This window comes from Cervus canadensis, chromosome 27 (genome assembly GCF_019320065.1).
Source record: "Cervus canadensis isolate Bull #8, Minnesota chromosome 27, ASM1932006v1, whole genome shotgun sequence".
Taxonomy (NCBI): Eukaryota; Metazoa; Chordata; class Mammalia; order Artiodactyla; family Cervidae; genus Cervus; species Cervus canadensis.
Window position 1 is genome coordinate 13,905,172 of NC_057412.1, and position 25,348 is coordinate 13,930,519.

The 25,348-nt window shown below is 38.0% G+C and overlaps 1 protein-coding gene and 1 long non-coding RNA gene across 3 annotated transcripts in view; both read right to left on the reverse strand.

The window, feature by feature from the left end:
* NCAM2 (neural cell adhesion molecule 2) overlaps window positions 1-25,348 on the reverse strand; it is a 523,627-nt gene that overhangs the window by 173,861 nt on the left and 324,418 nt on the right. For both annotated transcript variants that reach the window (XM_043448692.1, XM_043448693.1), the window contains exon 5: window positions 24,008-24,145. In XM_043448692.1, the coding sequence (XP_043304627.1) occupies window positions 24,008-24,145 (138 nt within the window). The remainder of the gene's footprint in view (window positions 1-24,007; window positions 24,146-25,348) is intronic.
* On the reverse strand, window positions 406-8,419 carry LOC122428680. Its single transcript, XR_006265786.1, has 3 exons — window positions 8,382-8,419; window positions 1,113-1,115; window positions 406-709 (listed from the first exon to the last, which is right to left on the reverse strand). It is a non-coding gene; the product is annotated as an uncharacterized LOC122428680 (long non-coding RNA).

Below are 25,348 nucleotides of genomic sequence, written 5' to 3' on the forward strand. Positions count from 1 at the left end.
ATATTGTATTGTAAGTCATATATATGGAATCTAGAAAGGCAGTATAAGTGATCTATGCGTAGGGCAGCAAAGGAGACACAGACATAAAGAGACTTCTGAACACACTGGGGGAAGGAAAGGGTGGTATGATTTGAGAGATTAGCACTGAAACATATAAATTACCATATGTAACATAGATAACCAGTGGTATTTTGGTGTATGAGGCAGGGAACCCAAAGCCAGTGCTCTGTGACAATCTAAAGAGATGGGATAGAGAGAGACGTGGGAGGGGGGCTCCAGAGGGAGGGGACACATGTACACATATGCTTGATTCATGTTGATGTATGGCAAAAAAGGTCACAATATTATAAAGGGACTATCCCCCAGTATGGACCCAACAGAAGAAGATACTAAGACAAGGTGGCAAGAATACACAGAACTGTACAATAAAGGCCTTAATGACCGGATAACCATGATGGTGTCATCGTTCATCTACAGTCAGACATCCTCGAGTATGAAATCAAGAGTGCCTTAGGAAGCATCACTACGAACAAAGCTAGTGGATGTGATGGAGTTCCAGTTGAACTGTTGCAAATCCTAAAAGATGATGCTGTGAAAGTGCTACACCGAATATGCCAGCAAGTTTGGAAATCTCAGTAGTGACCACAAGACTGGAGAAGATCAGCTTCATTCCAATCCCAAAGAAGGGCAATGTCAAAGAATGCTCAAACTCCCACACAACTGTACTCATTTCACATGCTTACAATGAGATGCTTAAAATCCTTCAAGTTACAATTCAACAGTACCTGGACTGAGAACTTCTAGATGTACAAGCTGGATTTATAAAAGGCAGAGGAATCAGAGATCAAATTGCCAACATTCGTTGGATCATAGAAAAAGCAAGGGAACTCCAGAAATACATCTACTTCTGCTTCACTAACTATGCTGAAGCCTTTGACTGTGTGGATCACAACAAACTGGAAAATTCTTAAAGAGATGGGAATACCAGACCATCTTATTTGTCTCCTGAGAAACCTGTATGCAAGTCAAGAAGCAACAGTTAGAACCAGATATGGAACAACAGACTGGTTAAAAATTGGGAAAGGAGTATGTCAAGGCAGTATGTTGTCAACCTACTTATTAAACTTATATGCACTTTATCCAAAAACAAGATTGAACACATTTCTCAAGAGCCTATAGGACATTTTCCAGGATATCCCATATGTTATACCACAAAATAATCTTAAACTTCAGTTTCTACAATCCAATTAAATATTGGTAAAATACTGACTCTAAGTTAAAGCGAAGTGAAAGTTGCTCAGTGGTGTCTGACACTTTGCAATCCCATGGACTATACAGTCCATGGAATTCTCCTGGCCAGAATACTGGAGTGGGTAGCCTTTCTCTTATCTAGGGGTTCTTTCCAACCCAGGGATCGAACCCAGGTATCCCCACACTGCAGGCTGATTCTTTACCAGCTGAGCTACAAAGGAAGCCCAAGAATACTGGTGTGAGTAGCCTATCCCTTCTCTAGCAGATCTTCCTGATGCAGGAATCAAACTGGGGTCCCCTGCATTGCAGGTGGACTCTTGACCAACTGACCTGGCACAGTACATTCACAAGAGCAAGCACAATCACAAAGAGCAAAGAAAAAATTTACAGATACAAGCATAATAGATAAAATAGGACACCAAAAAATATTCACAAGACCCAGAAGAAGGCAGAGAAGGGGCTATAGAAGGATGGAAAACAGAAAGAACAAACTGAAAATAAACCAAAAACAAAAATTAAGTATAATTTTCTAATCACATGAATCAAATAACATATACTCTCAGAATGAATATAGTAATCAACTCAACTCTATATTCTCTATAAGAAAACCACTTAAAATATAATAATGCAGGTAGATTAAAAATAAAATAATGGATAAATATATACAATCAAACACTAACCCAAAGAAAGTTGGAGTGGCTATAAATATCAAAGAAAGGAGATTTCATAGCAAATAAAATTACAGAATCAAAGGGGGGATATTTCATAATGATAAAAGAGTCCATTTATTAAAGAAAAAAAAAGACACTATTCCATGTGTATTCACCCCACAAAAGAGCTGAAAAATATAAGCAAAAACTGACAAAATGGGAATAAGAATTAGATGAATTCACAATCGCTCTTTGTGACGTCTAATCTAAGAAACTAGAAAAAGAAGAATATAATAAAGCCACACCAAGGAAAAGGAAAACAATTCTACAAATAAGAATGGGTATCAATAAAATAAAACAGAAAACAAACAATGGAGAATTTAACTGCTACTGCTGCTGCTACGTCACTTTAGTCGTGTCCAACTCTGAGTGACCCCATAGACGGCAGCCCACCTAGGCTCCCCTGTCCCTGGAATTCTCCAGGCAAGAACACTGGAGTGGGTTGCCATTTCCTTCTCCAATGCATGAAAGTGAAAAATGAAAGTGAAGTCGCTCAGTTGTGTCCAACTCTTAGCGACCCTTTGGACTGCAGCCTACCAGGCTCCTCCGTTCATGGGATTTTCCAGGCAACAGTACTAGAGTGGGGTACCATTGCCTTCCCTGGGAGAATTTAAAGACACCAACAAATATTCTTTCAAAATGCAACATAGTTAATAAACCTTAGGAAGACCATCAGGATAAAGAAGAGATGACACAAATTGCCAATATCAGAAATCAAAAAAGGTATTTCACTACAGATGCAACAATCCACTAAAGACAACTCGAAGTACACAAATTCAACAATGCTGAAGAGACAGAACACTTCCTTGAAAAATTTCAAACTACTGAATCTAACTCAAGATGAAACAGGTATCTCACATATTTTTGTAAATACTAGAAGTACATCACATGTGGTTAAAAGCCTTCTAGCAACGTCTCTAGAACCAGACAGCTTGTCCAGTGAACTTTATCAAAAATTCAAAGAAAGAATACAATTTGTACACAATCTCTTTAAAAAGAACACGAAGGAATATTTCTTGACTCATTTTATGAGGGCAGAATTATAAGGATAAATTAATCAAAGACAGTATAGAAAAAGAAAACTATAATACAAAGCAATATCATTCATTTAAGTAAGCACAAATATATTCACTGAAATTTTAGAAAATAAAGTCCTGCAATATATATACAAAGAAAATACATCACCACCAAGTGGAGTTTATTCTGTGAAAGGTAAAAGAGGCACAATAGTAAAAAATCAATGAATATAATTTAAGAGTTTAAAGAAGAAAAAACATTCAATAATGTGAAGTAATACTGAGAAAACATTTATCAAAATTAAACATCCTTTCAAGATAATTACTCTTCACAAACCATGAATGGAAAAGATTTCTTTATCCTGACAAATGATATCTTGCCAAAAACTTCCAGCTAACAGAGGACATTCAAGTAAAAGAGTGAATACTTTATTTCTAGAACTGGGAACAAATAAGGAAGTCCCGACTCAATACTCCTGTAAAACACCATCCTGGAAGGTTAATACAGTAAGACATAAGACATAAGAATAACAAGCATAAAATTAGAAAGGAAAAAATAACTTTAAGAACATTTGCAGATGCCTTGTTTTTACTGAAAATTTAAGAATCTAAAAGATATTCCTAGAAATAAAAATTTTATGCAGCATAGTCGCAGAATATACAAAAAACACACCAAAAACAACATTATTTCTATATGCCTACTTTCAAGAAACACTGAAATTAAAAATCTTAAAAAAAAAAAAAAATCAATAGTACCCAAAACATAATGCTTAGAACACAATTAATGAAACAAAATTCATGTACCACACAGAATGCTTAAAACTACCAAAAGTCAAATGAAGAAGTAAATACACAAAATACATTAATAAATGGAGAGTTATACCCTGTTCATACACTTGTAGAAAAAACAAAATAGTGTCAAATTTTCCAAAATTGATATCAAGGCTAAATATTTAACTAACATCTTAGCAGTATATTGTTTCATAGACCAACATGTTCTAAAGTTTAAACAGAAGCAAAATGTATTACAATTTCCAAAATGTTTTTGTAAAAGAAGAGTAAGTCATAGAAATCCTACCACCTGATTTTGAAATATGGGTAAATTTATGATAATTAGGCCAGTGTGATAATGTTACAGGGGTAGACACATAGATTAGTGGAATGAAGAAGCCCAGAAACAGATGCTTAGATATAGGAAAAGGAGTACGTCAAGGCTGTATAATGTCACCCTGTTTATTCAACTTATATGCAGAGTACATCATGAGAAACGCTGGGCCAACTGAAACACAGGCTGGAATCAAGACTGCTGGGAGAAATATCAATAACCTCAGATATGCAGATAACATCACGCTTATGGCAGAAAGTGAAGAAGAACTAAAGAGCCTCTTGATGAAAGTGAAAGAGGAAAGTGAAAAAGTTGTCTTAAATCTCAACATTCAGAAAACTAAGATCATGACATCCAGTCCCATCACTTCATGGCAAATAGATGGAAAACAGTGGAAACAGTGACAGACTTTATTTTTCTGGGCTCCAAAATCACTGCAGATGGTGACTGCAGCCATGAAATTAAAAGACGCTTACTCCTTGGAAGGAAAGTTATGACCAGCCTAGATAGCATATTAAAAAGCAGAGACATTACTTTGCCAACAAAGGTCCGTCTAGTCAAGGCTATGGTTTTTCCAGTGGTCATGTATGGATGTGAGAGTTGGACTATAAAGAAAGCTGAGTCCCAAAGAATTGGTGCTTTTGAACTGTGGTGTTGGAGAAGACTCTTGAGAGTCCCCTGGACTGCAAGGAGATCCAACCAGTCCATCCTAAAGGAGATCAATCCTGGGTGTTCATTGGAGGTAATGATGCTTAAGCTGAAACTCCAATACTTTGGCCACCTGATGCGAAGGACTGACTCATTTGAAAAGACCCTGATGCTGGGAAAGATTGAAGGTGGGTAAAGAAGGGGACAACAGAGGATGAGATGGTTGGATGGCATCACTGACTCAATGGAAATGAGTTTGTGCAAACTATGGAAGTTGGTAATGGACAGGGAGGCCTGGCGTGCTGCCATGGTCCATGGGGTCACAAAGAGTCAGACATGACTGAGCAACTGAACTGAAATGAGCAATACAACTATGCCTTGAAAGTTTTCTTTTACAAAGTGTGAAGGCAATTTAATTGAGAAAGGATAGTCTTCTAATGATTTTTAAACAATTGGTTAAATTGGTGATTCCCTTTAACTCAGATGGTAAAGAATCTGCCTGCAATTGAGAAAACCCAGGGTTAATCCCTGGGTCAGGAAGGTCTTCTGGAGAAGGGAATGGCAATTCACTTCAGTATTCTTGCCTGGAGAATCCTTTGGACAGAGGAGCCTGGAGGGATACAGTCCATGGCGTCACAAAGATTAGGACATTACTGAGAGACTATACTACTATACAAATAGGTGAACTGGAGCATAGAACTTAATTTTTATACTAAAGTTAATCCCAAGTAGATCAAAGACCTAAAGTTATAACATAAAAGTATAAAACGTTTAGAAGAAACTTGAAAGAAAATCTTTGTAACTTGGGGTCAGAAGATGATGTCTTATACATGGCAACAAAGATAGATGTTCTCGAATTCTGTAACTGAGATCTGGTGCAGTCAAACAAATAGAATATTTAAAAACTACTCCAAAATCTACATAAGGCAGAAAAAGAAGATAAGGTGAACAAAGCACAGATAAGAAAAACATAAAACAAATAACAAGACTTAAATCCAGCTAAATCAATAAGATATTTCATGTAAATTATTTAAATATGTCAATACAAAGGCAGTTGTGACCTTGGCATAAGTTCTCTTGGAGGAGGTCATCATTAACCCTACCATAAAGCCACCAAGCAGACGACCCACAAACTGGAGATCAATTATAGCAAAGAAGTTCTTGCACTGTTGTGAAAGTTACAATAGCTTTCCCAACCTGGGGATCCAGAAAGTGGACTGAGAGCTCCCAGGGAATTTGACATTGAAGGCCAGTAGGATTTGATTATAGAACTTCCACAGGACTGGGGAAACAGACTCTTGGAGCCCCCCCCCCCCCCCGCCAAAAAAAAGAAAAAACAAAAACAAAAACTGTGTGTGTACCAGGGCCCAGGAGAAAGGAGCAGTGACCCCACATGAGACTGAGCCAGACACGTGTGAGTGTCCAGCAGTCTTGAGTGGAGGTGTGGGTCGACAGTGACCTGCTGAGTGGTCAGGAGCACGGACTGCAACAGTCACGGGAAGCCCAGCATGCTGGCATATGTCTTTTGGAAGGAGGCTGCCTTTATGGCCATTACCCCTACCATAGTTTGGCCTCAGGCCAAACTACAGAGAGGGAACACAGCCCTTCCCATCAACAGAAAATTGGATTAAAGATTTATTCAGCATGGCCCTGCCCATCAGAACAAAATCCAGATTCCCCCACAGCCAGTCTCTCCTTCAAGAAGCTTCCAGAAGTTTCTTATCCTTCAGAGGGCAGACAGAATGAAAACCACAATTACAGAAAATGAACCAAACTGATCACATGGATCACAGCCTTGTTTAACTCAATGAAACTATGAGACATGCCATGTAGGGCCACCCAAGATGGATGAGTTGTGGTGGAGAGTTCTGACAAAACGTGGTCTATAGGAGAAGCAAGTGGCAAACCACTTCAGTATTCTTGCTTTGAGAACCTCATGAAGAGTATGAAAATGCAAAAAGACAGGACACTGAAAGATGAATTCCCCAGATCGATAGGTGCTCAATATGCTACTGGAGAAGAGTGGAGAATAAGCTCCAGAAAGAATGAAGGGGCTGAGCCAAAGCGAAAAATATGCCCTGTTGTGGATGTGACTGGTGATGGAAGTAAAGAACAATACTGCATAGGAACCTGTAATGTTAGGTCCATGAATCCAAGGTATACTGAAAGTGGGCAAACAATAGACAGCAAAAGTTAATATCAACATTTTAGAAATCAGTGAACCAAAATGGACTGGAAAGGGTGTATTTATTTCATATGACCATTATATCTACTACTGTGGGCAAGAATCCCTTAGAAGAAATGGAGTAGCCAACATAGTCAATAAAAGAGTTCAAAATGCAGTACTTGGTTGCAATCTCAAAAGGACAGAATGATCTCTGTTCATTTCCAAGGCAAACCATTCAATATCACTGTAATCCAAGTCTAGGCCCCAACCAGTAATGCTGAAGAAGCTGAACAGTTTTGTGAAGACCTAGAAGACCTTCTAGAACTAATACCAAAAAAAGATGCTCTTTTCATCATAGAGGACTGGAATGCAAAAGTCAGAAGTCAAGAGATACATAGAGTATAGGTAAGTTTGTCCTTGGAGTACAAAATGAAGCAGAACATACTGGTCATGGCAAACACCCTCTTCAAACAACACAAAAGATTCCTCTACACATGGACATCACTGGATGGTCAATACCAAAATCAGACTGATGATATTCTTTGCAGCCAACAATGGATAAACTCTGTATAGTCAGCAAAAATAAGACCAGAAGCTGACTGTGACTCAGATCATGAACTCCTTATTGCAAAATTCAGACTTAAATTGAAGAAAGTAGTGAAAACCACTAGGCCATTCATACATGATCTAAATCAAATCCCTTACAATTATACAGTGGAAGTGACAAATAGATTCAAGTGATTATATCTGATAGAGTGCTTGAAGATCTATGGACAGAAGTTCATAACACTGTATAGGAAGTGGTGATCAAAACCATTACCAAGAAGAAGAAATGCACAAAGGTAAAATGACTGTCTAAGGAGGCCTTATAAATAGCTGTGAAAAGAAGAGATGCAAAAGGCAAAGGAGAAAAAGAATGATATATCTACCTGAATGCAGAGTTCCCAAGAATAGCAAGGAGAGAAAGGAAAGCCTTCCTAAGTGAAAAATGCTAAGAAATGGAGGAAATTAAAAGAGTGGGAAAGACTAGAGATCTCTTCATGAAAATTAGAGATACCAAGGTAACATTTCATGCAAAGATGAGCATAATTAAGGACAAAAACAGTATGGATGTAACAGAAGGAAAATAAAAAGAGATGGCAAAATTAAGCAAAATTAAGAAGAGACGGCAAGAATAAACAGAAGAACTATACAAAAAAGATCATAACGACACAGATAATCATGATGGTGAGATCACTCACCTGAAGCCAGACATCCTGGAATGCAAAGTCAAGCGGGCCATAGGAAGCATCACTACAGATAAAGCTAGTGGAGGAGATAGAATTCCTGTTGAGCTATTTCAAATTCTAAAAGATGATGCTGTGAAAGTGCTGAACTCAATATGCCAGCAATTTTGGAAAACTCAGCAGTGGCCACGGGACTAGAAAAGGTCAGTTTTCATTCCAATCCCCAAGAAAGGCAATGCCAAAAACTGTTCAAAGTACTGCACAATTGCACTCATCTCACACACTAGCAAAGTAATCCTCAAAATTCTCCAAGCCAGGCTTCAACAGTATGTACACTAAATTTCCACATGTTCAAGCTGGATTTAGAAAAATCAAAGGAACCAGAGATCAAATTGGCAACATCCACTGGATCATCAGAAAAGCAAGAGAGTTCCAGGAAAACATCTGTTTCTGCCTTATTGACTATGCCAAAGCCTTTGACTGTGTGTATCACAACACAGTGGAAAATTTTTCAAGAGATGGGACTACCAGACCACCTTACCTGACACCATAGAAATCTGTATGCAGGTCAAGAAGCAACAGTTAGAACTGGACATGGAACAATAGACCAGTTCCAAATCAGTAAAGGAGTACATCAAGGCTGTGTATTGTCACCCTGTTTATTTAACTTATATGCAGAGTACATCATGTGAAATGCAGGAGACCTTGGTTTGATCCATGGTTTGGAAAGATCCCCTGGAGAAGGGCAAGGCTACCCACTCCAGTAATCTGGCCTGGAGAAATCAATGGACTGTATAGTCCATGGGGTCACAAAGAGTAAGACAAGGCTGAGTGACTCACTATCAGAAATCCCATGGTGGAAGAACAGACATTCATTAAAGCAAGAGAAGTAATTTTAATCCTCTTTTTAAAGCGTTTACCCATTTTCTTTGTGTGTGTGTGTGAGTATGTGTGTGTAGTATGGCTATCCAGTAAACAGAGTTCAGAAATATATAGAAAAGATGGCCAGCAAATTAAGTGAGTTAATAGAAATGTCATGAGGTATAATAATAAAATCAAGGTAGCCACTGGGAGGTTAATGAAAAGTAAGGTTTTAGGCATTTGAAAAGCTTACCTGAAGATTCAGTAATGAGAAGGTATAAGCACATATAAATACATTGAAAAATACTGAAGAGAAACCAGTAGTACATCAATGTTTGGTAGATAAGTGAAGTCAGTGATTGGAAATAGGATATGAAGTCATGGAGCAATATTTCTCTCAAATTTTCAACCAGACATACTTGTGAATTAACCCACATTCTCATCCAATTTTGATTCATTTCTTCCAGGCTCAGCATAAAATATATCCTCTTTATGTTCAAGGTAAATCTTACAAATGTCCTAACACTGCAGTCACTTCCTCTGTTCTTTAACTCAATTTTGCAATTTTTCCTATTTAATAGTTGATTCGAATAAGCTGAGGTAATAGTTCCTTCAATACTCTTCTTATTCAAGTGAATGTACATGAACATTTCTTCATTAAGTCATTGCAACCTGAATGTTACTCAGACCATGCAAATGCTATTGTTTATTGTCAGGGAATGTTTAACAGGAGGATTCCTATGTGCTGTTTCTCATAAATTCTCTGTTCCTTGTCAGTTCCTGGCAACAGAAACTAGTGGAACAGCATGCTGCTCCCAGGACTGAGGTCATAGGATGAGACATGCGTGGATCTCCTTCAGTAAACATTCTCCTTACAACAAAACTGCTTAGTCTTGATCCTCTTTCTTGAGATATGGATTGTCTCCTGACCTTATGACCATTGTTAATCCCTTGTTCCCTTGGTAACGGTTGCTGTATGTTTGGTTTTCTGATCTTTATCATGGTTGAAAGAAATTCCTTATACAACAGTCTATATATACTCACAGAAAGATCATTAAAGCACCTTTGGTCCATCAGAGCTTGGGTCCCTGTGTCTGTCTTTCTTTCTTTCTCTCTCCGCTCCCCTCTGCCCCCCGTCTCTCTCTCTCTCCGGCTAATTCTCTGGAGTGTAGAAACCCGTCGTGCTCACTCTCTTGCCCAGGCTTCCAAGACCCCTTGAGAGGGTGCCCTGTGCCTTCGTGAGCAATGCAAGCCATGTGTCAAGTGCTTTATTGGTTCCTTGCGTAAACCAGGGAATATCAGCCTCTTTCTCTCTTTCACTTTTTTATTGTCGACTCCGGACCACCAGGTTCTGGTCCATTAAAGGACCCCAACAGTTTACCATAATATCTTCCGTAAACTCATAATAGCCAAATTCATCAGATATATTTCAGTTCAGTCCTTATTGATCGTTTCTGCTTGCATTTACTACTTTGGAAACCTAGAATCCACATTAAAATCTTTGAATTAAGCCTTTATTACTCTTATCTCTGTGACAAACTTGGAAACACAATACTTTGTTTCAAACCCTACTTGATTATATATTCCTCTGCATTTCTCTGTGTTTTAGCACAGGTTCTACTTACCACTGACTTTAACTCATCCCCTCTCCCTGCCTCCATCCTTCTCTTTTTAGGTTTCCTGCTTCTAAATGGCAGCTCATCTTTGTCTCAAAGAAGAAAGTCCATAGACCTCCATGCTCTGGCCCCTTCTGCTTTGCATCTACATCTCCACCTAAATTCCAAACCAACTGATTAATACCACCATCACTCTCTCTATAAGATATCAAATCCAGTAACAGTTAAGCTTTTAGTTCTTCTTTAACATCCTAAACTCTTTTCGTTTTGCCAGGTGGTATTTTGTCTGCAATATATTTCCTCTATTTGTTCTACAAAATAATAATTTTTTAATAATTAAATATACTTATTTTTATTTGAAGAATAATTGGTCTACAATATTGTGTTGATTTCTACTAATCATCAACACGACTTAGCCACAGGTATACCTATATCCCCTACCTCGTGACGGTCCCACCTCCCACTCCACCCCACCCCTCTAGGTTGTCACAGAGCCCTGGTTTGAGTTCCCTGACCACACAGTAAATTCCCACTTGCTACGTATTTTACATATGGTAGTTTTTCATCAACAGATTTATCCCAAATACCAAGTTTCTTCTTGAGATACAGTAGGTGCCCCTTCTTATAAAATAGGCTCTTAAAAATGCACTTATTGGAGAGAACAAGATGGTGGAGGAGGAGGTGGATGTGGAGTACATCTGTCTCCATGGATACACCAGGAATACACCTTCAGACACAGAAGTGCATGCAGAACACCAGTGGAGAGTGGCCAGGAGTACGTGCCCAGGAGTAAAGACTATATAGAACCACGCAAAACTCGGTAGTAGGAAGGAACTAGGGAGAAAAACAGGAGTGTTACTAGGATTGGACTTGTCCTTGGTTGGGGGGGAGGGACTAAAGCAGGGATCTGATCCCCACCTTGGGGTAATTGTCTGAGTCAGAGGAGAAACAGTCAAGGCTGAGAGTGAAACAGCTGATCTGTAGCAGCCTAAATGGAATGAGAATCAGACAGTCCTTGCCATAGCCATACATACCCTGGACAGGGACACAGGTCCCCTGGAAGGCACAGTGGCTGGGAGCTGGAGTTTAGGGATTGAGGAGCAATCCCAGGGTGAGGGCTGCTGTTGACTGCGGAGAGAGGGACTGAAGGGCTGTGAGGAAGGAGATTGTGGTGGGAAATGCCTGTGGAGGAAAGCCAGGAAGCCATGGAAGCAAGGCGACACTGCAGAGTCATCTGCAGGGGGTGGCGCCGTCCCTATAACCTCTTCTCTACCCACATGCCAGCATCAGCAGCAGCTGAACAGTAGAAAGGCTGGCCCATCAAGCGCCCGACGAACAAAACTACAGAGTAGGACCCCAGTGAGCCCCTTTAAGTGCCTGATGAGCTGAACAGCAGAGAAGGACCCCAGGCAAGGGAGCCCTCTAAGTGCCTGGAGCTACGGTGGAGCTACGGAGAAAGACTAACCAGAGAGGCTTTCTGATCGCCAGCTACCAGAGGCTCAAAAAAATACTCCAACAGGGCCATAACTCCAGCGGCTGAGGCCGTCCACGTCCCTAAGCACTTGGTGCAGCCAGGGTCCCCGCGACCCAAGCAGCAGCACCACCTTCACACTCAACCCTCACAGGGGCAGAGCTGCCACAGGCAAAAAAAAAAAAAGAAAAAAGAAAGTCTTGCATCTATGCATACGGGGTCACTTCGGTCATGTCCAGCTCTTTGTGATCCTGTGGACTGTGGCCTGCCAGGCTTCTCTGTCATGGGGGTTTGCCAGGCAAGAATACTGGAGTGTATTGGCCAAAAATGGTTGTCATACCCTTCTAGAGCACTATATGTCCTGCTGCCCTAGCTGCCAACACCCCTGAGTACCTGGTGCTGCCAGAACCCCTGTGACCCAAGCAGCTGCACCACCTCCACACCTGGCCCTCACAGGGCAGACCCAAGTCCTCCAGGGAAGCCTCAGGAGCAAACCCCAGTGGACAACCCACATGCAGAAGTGGAAATAAAACCACAATAAAAACCCAGGGGCAGTGCATCTAAGGAAGACCCCAAACCTTCCCACCAGATGTACAAGCTGCAGATTAAATCCACACGATCAACTAGGCAGACTTTGTGCATTCAGAATATATAAAAGGACAGTGAGAGCTCCCACAAAAGAAAACGCACTAGTTCTGACAGTTGTGGAAACTGGAGTCAAGAACACACGGAGCAGGACCAGATCAGAAGCTGAGCTGCCCCCACAGCAGGTCCAGAGACCAGCACAGTGTTGGAGGGCATCCTAGGGAGGTGAGGTGGACAGTGACTCCCAGCGAGGGAGAGGACTCTAAGAGCAGTGACTCAAGAAAAACATTTATTATTCTTATGGTTTGACTTGTTCTGAAGTTTCTTTTGGATTTTTTTTTCTTTCCTTTAATATTTCTTTTTCCTTCCCTGCCCCACTCTCATTGTGGTTGTCATTTTTATTGGCACTATAAAATCTAATTAGGCTTTTGAGTTTTATTTTTTTAATCACACTTTTTATTGTTGTTATAAATTTCTGCCTCTACTTTGGGCTTTGCGGTTCTGTGAAGTTTTCCTTTTTTTTTTTTGCTTCTTTCCTCTTCTTCTTCTTCTTTTTTTTTTTCTTTAAAGAAATTTTTTTTAAACCTATTATTATTTTTTCAACTTTTATAACTTTGTTGGCTTTTCTTACTGTTCTTTTCCCTTTGCAGGTAATCTTTAATGTATATAAATCTTCTTTATCTACCCCTATTTTGCATATCTATTCTTTCTTTCCTTTCTTTTCAACATATTTGTTAGTTTTGTCTTCATTGTTTTATTCCCCAGTGGGCACCTTGCTTTAGTTTTGTTTTCCAGTTTGTGCTTTAGTTAGTTTTGTTCTTAACTGGTAGATATATTTTTGGTTTCCTTTGTTCATCAGGTCCTAATGTACCTTATTTTTGTTGGACTGTGTTGGTTTTGCTTATGGATGCATATGTATATGTATCCCATTATTTTAATTGTCATTTGCCTGATTTTGTAACTGCCATTTGTCTGGGGTTCATCTTTGGCTTCTCGTTTTTGGGTATGTGTTTTAATCTCACTTAATATCATAACAAACCACTTGTGGAATCTTCGTTCCTGTCCAGAGATCAAGACCTGAGCCTTTGGAGTGGGAGCATTGACTCCAAGACCCTAGACTACCAGAGAAATAACCCTAGGGAGAATCAACTAGTGAGATTTCCAACAAAGGAAACTACTTGAATACAAGACCCAGCATCACCCAACCACCAGCAGCACCCTGTATCTAAACAACAAATAAAACAACAATACAAACCCAATCATCAACAGACAAGATTACCACCTCACTCAGCCTTGCCCATCAGAGGAAAACAAAACAAAACAAACAAACAAACCTCAGCATAAATCTCCCCCTATATGAAGCTTAAACAAACCACTGCATCAACCTTAGTGGTGTAGAAACCAAAAGGAAGAAAGAATTCAACCTTGAAGCCTGAGAAAAGGAGACCTCAAACACAATAAGTTTAAAAAAAAATAATGAATAGGCAGAGAGAAACACTCCACAAATGAAGGAACAAACTAGAAATATAGAAGCCCAAATAAATGAAGAGGAAATAGGCAAACTACCTGAAAAAGAATTCAGAATAATGACAGTAAAGATGATCAAAAACCTTGAAAACAGAATGGAGAAAATGCATGAATCAATTAACAAAGACCTAGAAGAATTAAAGAATAAACATGCAGAGACAAACAACAAAATTACTGAAATCAAAAAATACTCTAGAAGGAAACAATAGCAGAGTATCTGAAGCAGAAGAATGAATCAGTGTGCTGGAAGATAAAACGGTGGAAATAACTTCTGAAGAGCAGAGTAAAGTAAAAGGGATGAAAAGAACTGAGGGTAGTATCAGAAACCTCTGGGATAATATCAAGCACATCATTAGAATTATAGGGGTCCCAGAAGAAGAAGAGAAAAAGAAAGGTTATGAGAAAATTTTTGAAGAGATTATAGTTGAAAATTTCCCCAACGTGGAAATGGAAATAGTCAATCAAGTCCAAGAGCCACAAAGAGTCCCACACAGGATAAACCCAAGGAGAAACACAACAAGACACATACTAATCAAATCAACAAAGATGTAAGACCCTGATGCTGGGAGGGATTGGGGGCAGGAGGAGAAGGGGACAACAGAGGATGAGATGGCTGGATGGCATCACCAACTTGATGGGCATGAGTTTGAGTAAACTCCGGGAGTTGGTGATGGACAGGGGGGCCTGGCGTGCTGCAGTCCAAGGGGTCGCAAGGAGTCGGACACGACTGAGTGACTGAACTGAACTGAACTGAACACAAAGAAAGAATATTAAATGCAGCAAGGGAAAAGCAACAAGTAACATACAAGGGAAACCCCATACAGTTAACAGCTGATCTTTCAGCAGAAACTTTGCAGGCTAGAAGTGAATGGCAGTATATATTTGAAATACTCAAAGGGAAAAATATACAACCAAGATTACTGTACCCAGCAAGGATCTCATTCAAAATTGATGGAGAAATCAAAAGCTTTTCAGACAAGCAAAAGTTAAGAGAACTCAGTAACAACAAACCAGCTTTACAACATATGTTAAAATGTCATATATAGTCAAGAAATACAAGAGAAGAAAAAGATCTACAAAATCAAACCCCAAACAATTAAGAAAATGGCAATAGGAGCATATATATAAATAATTACTTTAAATGTAAATAGATTAAATACTCCAACCAAAAGACATAGATTAGCTGAATGGATACAAAAACTAGACAAATATGTATGCTTTCTACAACAAACACACTTCAGACCTAAAGACACATATAGACTGAAAGTGAGAGGATGGAATAATATATCCATTCAAATGGAAACCAACAGAAAGCTGGACTAGCAATCCTCATATCAGACAAAATAGATCTTAAAATAAAGAATATTACAAGAGATATGTAAGGACACTACATAATGATCAAGGATCAATCCAAGAGGAAGACATAGTAATTGTAAATATCTATGCACCCAACTTAGGAGCACCTCAATACATAAGACAAACGCTAACAGGCATAAGAAGAGAAATTGACAGTAACACAATAATAGTAACAGAGTTACCCCACTCACAGCAATGGACAGATCATCAAAACAGAAAATTAATAAGAAAACACAAGTCTTAAATGATACACTAGATGAGATGGCTCTCATTGATATCTTTAGGACATTCCATCCAAATGCAGAAGAACACACCTTCTCAAGTGCATATGGAACATTCTCCAGGGTAGACCATATCATGCATCACAAATCAAAGCTCAGTAAATGTAAGAAAATTGAAATTGCATCAAGCATCTTCTCCGACCACAACACTATGAGACTAGATATCAATTTCATGTAGAAAACTATACGAAACACAAACACATGGAGATTAAACAATATGTTTATAAATAACCAACAGGTTACTGAAGAAATCAAAAGGGAAATCAAATAATTTCTATAAACAAATGACAATGAAAACATGATAACTCAAAACCTATGGGGTACAGCAAAAGCACCTCTAAGAGGGAAGTATATGGAATACACTCCTACCTCAAGAAACAAGAAAAAATTATCAAATAGACAACCTAACTTTAAACCTAAACAACTGGAAAAAGAACAACAAAAAAAAACCCCACCAAAATCAGAAGAAGGAAATGAATCATAAAGATCAGAGCAAAAATATGAGGAAAAGCAATGGAAGAAACAATAGTAAAGATTAATAAAACTAAAAGCTGGCTCTTTGAGAAGATAAAATTGACAAACCTTTAGCCACATTCATCAGGAAAAAAAGAGAGAAGAATCAGATCAAGAAAATTAGAAATGAAAAAGGAGAGGTTACAACAGACAATACAGAAATACAAAGGATTATAAGAGACTATTATGGACAACTATATGGCAATAAAATGGATAACCTGGAAGAAATGGACAGATTCTTAGAAAAGTTCAATCTTTCAAGCCTGAACCAGGAAGAAATAGAAATTATGAACAACCTAATTACAAGCACTGAAATTGAATCTGTGATCAAAAATCTCCCAAAAAACTAAAGCCCAGGACCAGATGGCTTCACAGGAGAACTCTATCAAACATTTAGAGAAGAGCTAATACCCATCCTTCTAAAACTCTTTCAAAAATTGCAGAGAAAGGAATATTTCCAAACTCATTCTATGAGGCCACCATCACCTGATAACAAAACCAAAGACAACACACAAAAAAGGAAAAATACAGGCCAATACCACTGATGAACATAGATGCAAAAATCCTCAACAAAATTTTAGCAAAAAATCCAGCAACACATCAAAAAGTCATACACCATGATTAACTTGGGTTTATTCAAAGAATGCAAGGATTCTTCAGTATACACAAATCAATCAATGTGATACACCATGTTAACACACTGAAAGATAAAAACCATATGATAATCTCAATAGATGCAGAAAAAGTCTTTGACAAAATTCAGCACCTATTTATGATTAAAACTTCAAAAAATGGTCACAGAAGGGACCTACCTCAACATAGTAAAGGCCATATATGATGGCTGCTGCTAAGTCGCTTCAGTCGTGTCCGACTCTGTGCGACCCCATAGACGGCAGCCCACCAGGCTCCCTTGTTCCTGGGATTCTCCAGGCAAGAGCACTGGAGTGGGTTGCCATTTCCTTCTCCAATGAATGAAAGTGAAAAGTGAAAGCGAAGTCACTCAGTAATGTCCAACTCTTAGTGACCCCATGGACTGCAGCGTACCAGGTTCCTCTGTCCATGGGATTTTCCAGGCAAGAGTACCGGAGTGGATTGCCATTGCCTTCTCCCACATATGATAAGCCTACAACAAACATTATTCTCAATGTTGAGAAACTGAAAGCACTCCCTCTAAGATCAGGAACAAGACAAGGGCATCCACTTTCATCACTATTATTCAACATAGTTTTGGAAGTCATAGCTATAGCAATCAGAGGAGAAAAAGAAATAAAAGGAATCCAAATCAGAAAAGAATAATTAAAGCTCTCACTGTTTGCAGACGACGATATTGTATATAGAAAACCCTAAAGGTACTATCAGAAAATTACTAGGGCTAATCAGTGAATTTAGCAAAGTCACAGGATACAAAATCAATACACAGAAATCACTGCACTTCTATATGCTAAAAATCAAAAATCAGAAAGAGAAATTAAGGAATCAATTCCATTCACCATTGCAACAAAAAGGAAACTATAAGCAAGGTGAAAGGACAACCCTCAGAATGGGAGAAAATAACAGTAAATGAAACAGCTGCCAAAGAATTAATTTCCAAAATATATAAGCAGCTCATACAACTCAATACCAGGAAAACAAACAACCCAATCAAAAAATAGGGAAAAGACCTAAACAGACATTTCTCCAAAAAAGACATACAGATGGCTAACAAGAACAAGAAAAGAAGATCAATATCACTCATTATTAGAGAAATGCAAATCAAAACTACAATGAGATTGTCACCTCATACCTGTCAGAATGGCCATCATCAAAAAGTCTACAAACAATAAATGCTGGAGAGGGTGTGGAGAAAAGGGAATGCTCTTGTACTTTTGGTGGAAATGTAAATTGATCCAGCCACTATGGAAGATGGTATAGATATTCCTTAAAAAACTAGGAATAAAACCACCAGATGGCCCAGCAATCCCACTCCTAGGCATATACCCTGAAGTAACCAAAATTGAAAAAGACACATATATCCCATTGTTCATTGCAGTATTATTTACAATAGCTAGAACATGGAAGCAACCTAGATGTCCATCAACAGATGAATGGATAAAAAGGTTGTCATACATATGCACAATGGTGTATTAGTCATAGAAAGGAATGCATTTGAGTCAGTTCTAAAGAGGTGGATGAACCTACAGCCTATTATACAGAGTGGAGTAAGTCAGAAAGAGAAAAGATAAATATTATATACTAATGCATATATACAGAATCTAGGAAAATGGTACTGAAGAATTTATTTGCAGGGCAGCAGTGGAGAAACAGACATAGAGAATAGACTTATGGACATGGGGAGAGGGGAGGAGAGGGTGAGATGTATGGAGAGAATAACATAGAAACTTACATTACCATATGTGAAATAGATAACCCACAGGAATTTGCTATACGGCTCAGGAAACTCAAACAGGGGCTCTGTATCTACCTAGAGGGGTGGGATGGGGAGGGAGACGGGAGGGAGGTTCAAAAGGGAAGGTTTATATGTATAATTATGGCTGAGGTTTGACAGAAAAAGCCAATTCATGCTGAGGTTTGACAGAAAACAACAAAATTCTGTAAACCAATTATCCTTCAATTAAAAAATCAATAAATTTTTTTAAATGTACTTATTATATGCTTTTGAATTCAGCAGCTCCATAAACAATAAGGGACCTTACAAAAGTTTATTATTTTAAATTTTTGAGATAAAATTATAAGTGCCTTGAGGAAAATCCTGCTTTATTAGATCTGTTAGTATTCTAAGCATAACAAGTATGAAAAATATAGCCAGCACATCTCCTTTAAATGTTGAATAAATATATAAAGACAATACCAAATAACACTGAAACTATAGTCAAAAATATTCAGTTAACCAATATGTTGATGTGTTAATTTAAAAATCTATTGGAGATGACCACCATTGGGGATTATAAGGTGCCTGAGGTGTACAGAGGGAATTAATTTCAGACGTACTCCTAGGTCAGACAGTATTTAAATTGCTTAAGTAGGAAAAAGCCACTGTTTGCATGTGTCTGCTTTTTTGTGATAACAAAAGACTCTAAGATCTCAGGGCTTAACAATACGCTTTATTTCTTATCTAGGGTATATGTTTGCACCTGCAGATCAGCTGTGACTCAGCTTCACACATCTTCATGATGCCGTGGGTGAAGAAGTCCCTATTATAGTCATGGGAGCTTCATGGCTTCCCTTGTGGATCAGCGGGTAAAGAATCTACCTGCAATGCGGGAGAACTGCGTTCAATCCCTGGGTTGGGAAGATCCCCTGGAGGTGGGAAAAACTATCTGCTCTAGTATTCTGGCCTGGAGAATTCCATGGACTGTATGATCCATGGGGTTGCAAAAGGTCAGACAGGACTGAACAACTTTCACTTTCACTTAGCTTCATGGCAGGAGGAAAGCCCAAGAGAAGTAACATGCAATTCTTCTTGAAGCTTGATTTCAGTACAGTGTATATTACATTTTCTTATATTCCCATAGCCAGAGAAAGTCACATCATCAGTTGGGTTTAGTTGCTTAAACCTTCTACTGGAAGCACCGCACTTCACATGGCAATGAGCAGTGGTGTATAACCTCTTAAAGGGAGGCGAGATAAATACTTGTGAAAAACTATACATAAGCATCGAGAAATATAGTAAGAAATTCATAGAGGGAGTTAAGAAAAAAAAAAGATCCTTAATATTTGGTATTTTTGGCCTTATAAGCCAGCAAGGATATCTTTTAACTAATTTTTAATGTGTTGGAAGAGAAAAAAAATGCAAAGGAAAATCTGCAAAGAGTCAACATTAGAACAAAGAGAAGACCTTCTTCCAGAACCAAGACTTGGCAAGAAATCAGTGAATGTGAAGAAACTGTTGACTGGAGTATTTGGTTGGAATTTCAATATACTTTGAGGTGAAAAGAGTTGAAAGAGGTCCACAATGAATTTTATCAAGGATAAAATAATTTTACCAAGGATAAAAATTAGTAGCAAATAAGAGAGGGGCATGCATTATAAATTGGAGAGAAAAAAGTACATAATTCATCAAATGCTATAATTGAACAAAATAAGATAATGTGGATAAAGTTAGTGTCTTTATTACTAATTTATGCAACTTCATGGTTTTCATTGAAACAACTTCAAGGGATAAGGGATTTTATAAGATATAAATAATAAAGGATAGTTTTAGAGAGGGCTCAAACTTTAAAAGGAGCTGGTAAGCAGGAGTCACTAAGACTGGAGAAGAATGATTTTTCTGACTGTATATAAAGGCAAAATGTGAGAGAAAAGCGCAGTCATCTGGTGGCATTAGTCAACACATTCCCTTGACAGGGTCCAGTTGAGTCATCCAGAAAGTAAATAAATCAATGGTTGGTTTTGTGAACAGTTATTTTGGAGAATAGTAGTTCCGAGAATTCTAAGATATGGGAGCTTGTGACCATAACAGGGAAGAATGACTAATAAGAAGACCTGGAGATAAAGTGATATTCAAGCAAAGGTCAGATTAGTATGTGAGAAGAAAAGTAGGGTGTGGAAGGAGGGTGATTAATTTGGAGAAGGTCAGTGTGATGCAGTCACAAAAGGACATTACATGCATGATTGATGTGAACTGCACAAAAGAACACGTGTATTCTTTTGTGCCCAGTATTTATCTCTTTACGAGCCCAGAAATAATAAGTATAGATAAAGAAATAAACATTCCAGTTTGAATGTAGATCACGATGGACTGGATGATTCAAACTCTGTTAATTGGACCTGCTTATACCCAAATAATCCTTCCTTTAAAATAAATATCATCACACTCAAACTACCACAGATAATCTAATGTGGAAATAGAACATTGGTAAATGTATTAAAAGAAATTACAATAGCAGAATGGATAATAAAAGCTTAATATGCTACATCTTCCAGATGACATTTCCTTTTTATCATAAGTCTCAAAATAGTGTTTTAGTATAAAAATATATGCATACTATTACACATGTGCTCAGCTTCTCGGTCATGTCCAACTCTTTGCAGCCCCATGGACTGTACGTAGCCGGCCAGGCTCCTCTGTCCACAGAATTTTCCAGGTAAGAATACTGCTTTGGGTTTCCATTTCCTACTCTAGAATTTTATATAAACATACATATATAACATGGGCTTCCCGGGTGGCTCATTGGTAAAAATGACTGCCAACACAGAAGCTGCAGGAGACGTAGGTTCAATCCTTGGGTCTGGAAGATCCCCTGGAAGAGGAAAGGGCAACCCACTCCAGTATTTTTGCAGGATAACCCCATGGACAGAGGGGTCAGGGGGGATACAGTCCGTGGTGTCACAAAGAGTCAGGCACGACTAAGCATAAGCACACACACACACATATAACATACAACCATAGTCCGTATTTGTATAGTGCTTCTTATACACTTAGTCCTTTTATAAAAACTTTACATGTATTAACTAATGCTATAACCCCCATTTTCATAAGAATATACTGAGAACAAGGTCTTGCCCACGACAAAAATCACAAAATTTCCTACCTTAAATTCTTTCAGAAACAAAGCATGGTAGACAGTTAAGTCAACTAATTAAGAAACTAAATAGCCACTTAAGTTACCTTTGCTGATTGTATATAATAAAGAGAGAAATGTATTAGAAATGCTCATAAATAAAAATAAAAAAATATAGATATGTATTAATATATATAGATACAAACATAGTACACATCTTCATATTTAAACATATTATTCTTCATCTTCACTAAAATCTTCCTCTTGGGTTGAAGGTCAAAACCTCCACTGACTATAATAGTCTCAATAAATAACAGATTTTACACACCAAAAAAAAAAAAAAGGCTCTGAAAATCTTCTCTTGAAAGGCCTGGTACTTTGGCCTCACCATAGAGCATGTGCAGTTTCTACCTACTTCCCTAGTTTCTACCTGGTCTATTCCATTATTTTATCCATGAAATTGAAAGTGAAAATGCCAGTCACTTAGCTGTGTTTGACTCTTTGTGATGCATGGACTGCAGCCTGCCAGGCTCCTCTGTCCACGGGATTCTCCAGGCAAGAATACTGGAGTGGGTAGCCATTCCCTTCTCCAGGAGATCTTTCCAACTCAGGGAGGGAGCCTAGGTCTCCTAAATATCAATTAATTATAGACTTACAGAATAAGGGGGGAAAATCAGTGATTTAATATTCTTTTTATCTTTCAGCATTAAATCTGTGGTTAAACTACTTTACTTCAGGAAAGGAAAAACCAAATAACTCTATTTGATCTATTCCTGGTGTTGTCTCCCAATCTCTTAAAAAAAAAAGTGGAGAGATAGCTCATGGTGGAAGGGGCATAGGATAGGGAAAAAGACATTGATTAACTTTTCAGTCTCCCAGTCCCAAGTGATAGAAAACTCATGGCTAACTCTTTAAATTCATATTTTGTCCATTCCAAAAGGAACAAGTTACATTTTGGTTATAGATTATGTGATTATGGTTGTTTCTAACTCAGTTTAAAAGACCTGAATTTGTTCAGAAGAGCAAATCAAAGTATATTTGTGTTGTGTTACTAATAGGATTTCCATATGGCTAAAGCACAGGTTACCCAGACCGAATGATTAGGGAAGGTAGCTGATGATCATAAACAGCTTCCTTTGCCGTGAAAAGTGCTTCTGATTTTGTCTTGAAAGTAATGGGAAATATGGATAATTTTAAGTATTAGGTTAGATAGAAAAGTTGAAATTGTAAGATTAAGAGCAGAGAAAAAACTTGCGGTCACTCAAAAAAAAAAAACAATTGGAAAGGGCAGCACTCTTATGGAAAGCATGATAGGAAAAGTAGAGTATATTTGATAGATGTTAAAGAAATACAGTGTGCACCTTGGTGACCCATTAGATTATCAAAGTGGAAATAATTAAGATAGCATTAACATATTACTGGCCTCACAGAATAGTATGTTAATGCAAGCAGGCAGTATAGTAAAAGAAGCCAAATTTGTAGGAAGAGATGTCATCCTGATGTCAAAAATTTAGTTATTAATGTCCATTAAGGTTTCAAAGGGTAACAATGCATTTAATTATTACATTAGGGAAAACCATAAATATTGCTAATTAGATTAGTTTAAGCAAGTAACCTCTGTAATTTAGAAGCAAAATCTAGTATTGTACTTCACTATATTTCATTTGACATTCTTTCAACAACTATAAAACCAGCAAAAGGCAACTACTCCCTTATAGACTCTTTGTAAAAGAGGATAACAATATTAAATAAGTCACAGATTTTGCCCTTGGGGGGTTTTCCAAGTGGCGCCAGTGGTAAAGAACCTGCCTGCTAATGAAGGAGACATAAGAGACGAGGGTTCAATCCCTGGGTTGGGAAGATCCCTTAGAGGAGGGCATGGCAACCCACAATCTATTCCAGTATTCTTGTCTAGAGAATCTCATGGTTAGAGATGACTGGCGGGCTACAGTCCATGGGGTTGCAAACAGTCAGACCCAACTGAAGCAGTTTAACATGCATGCTTATCCTTGAGGCTGTAGACAGCAACAAATGCTATATTATAGGTGAGACGACTTCCTCCAGGGATAGCAGAGGTTTATTAGCCTTAAGTGCTAAGTTTCCATGGTACCCCTTTTAATAAACATATTGCTAAATGCAGCAACAAAATACATACAAATTATTCTTTGCTTACCATTAACAATAACAATGATATCACGGAAGTCAATTTCTCCCCTAGCCTCCACTCTTCCTTCACACCTGTATATACCTTCATCACTTTTATTGATGTTGAGAATCTGCAGATTATTGTTGGCTAACATAGCAAACCGATCTGGAAAGTAAGCAAAGAGGAGGAAATGATATCAGTAATTGAAGGCAGAGTCCAGCATGTTCTAAATTGCTAAGTATTAAAATATGGCACTTGTCTGACACTATCCAACTTCTCATCAACAAACAAATTCCAATTTGAAAGTAAAATGTAATTTCATGACTTCGATTTTTCCACTCCACAACTACCTTGTTATACCTTTTTGTGAAAATACATTCAAGAGTTTATTTCCACATAAAATGGTTAAGCTATTATTTTCCCCTTGGTACTCTGAATGCAGAAAAGATACACAAAAGAACAAAGCTGAGGGATTAGATATTACAGACAAGAAGATATTTTGACTGCAAATATGTAGCAACTTGGGGATGGAAATGGGTTAGAGAATTGATTGAATATCTTTCCTCACACAATAATTAAACCATTAATGGCACATATCCTGAGGAGGTAGCTAAATATATAACAATATTCAAGTCATGTAGAGGACATATAAAATGATCATATCTCAGATTTATTTGAAAGATTTTTTCTAAATGCAAGATAATCCATTTTAGGAAGGAATAGATTAGACTTCATTACTTTTATTTCAAGATCCCATTTTATGTGTGAGTGTATGCACATGCATACATACAAAAATAGCTGTTAAAGGGCATGCATTAGGTGATTGCTTGAAATAATCTGACTAGCCTAAGCAACATCAGCCTGACAGTATTTTCCATAATGCCTGGTCTTAAGTTTTTACTCATCATAATTTTGTTGCAGTCTTAAGAACTTTTCCCTTGTTATCAAGTAAAGAACATTATTATATCCTGTTCTATTTTGAAACATGTTATTAAGGCAATATCCTAAATTTCATTAATTAATTCATCCATAGATAACATTAGACATGATGTTTGCTACGTACTGTATTTGAGCACATAGGTGGATAACAGAAACACATCCTTGACCCCCTTGGACCTTTTGGTAAGGTAGAAATATCTTTAATTTAAGATACCCACCCATGGATATCTGTCAAAGAGTACTTCTGGGGGCTCTTCCAGTATTTACTACTCTTCCCCTATCTGCTGGCTTAATAGAAATGTTAGGACAAACAAAGAGGTCACATGAGAAAGTAGTCTCCCAGTGTCCCTCAACCTGGATCATTGAATGAATGCAATGGGTACAATTCTTGCCTTTCATCCTACAACCCATTGACATCACATGAGTGAG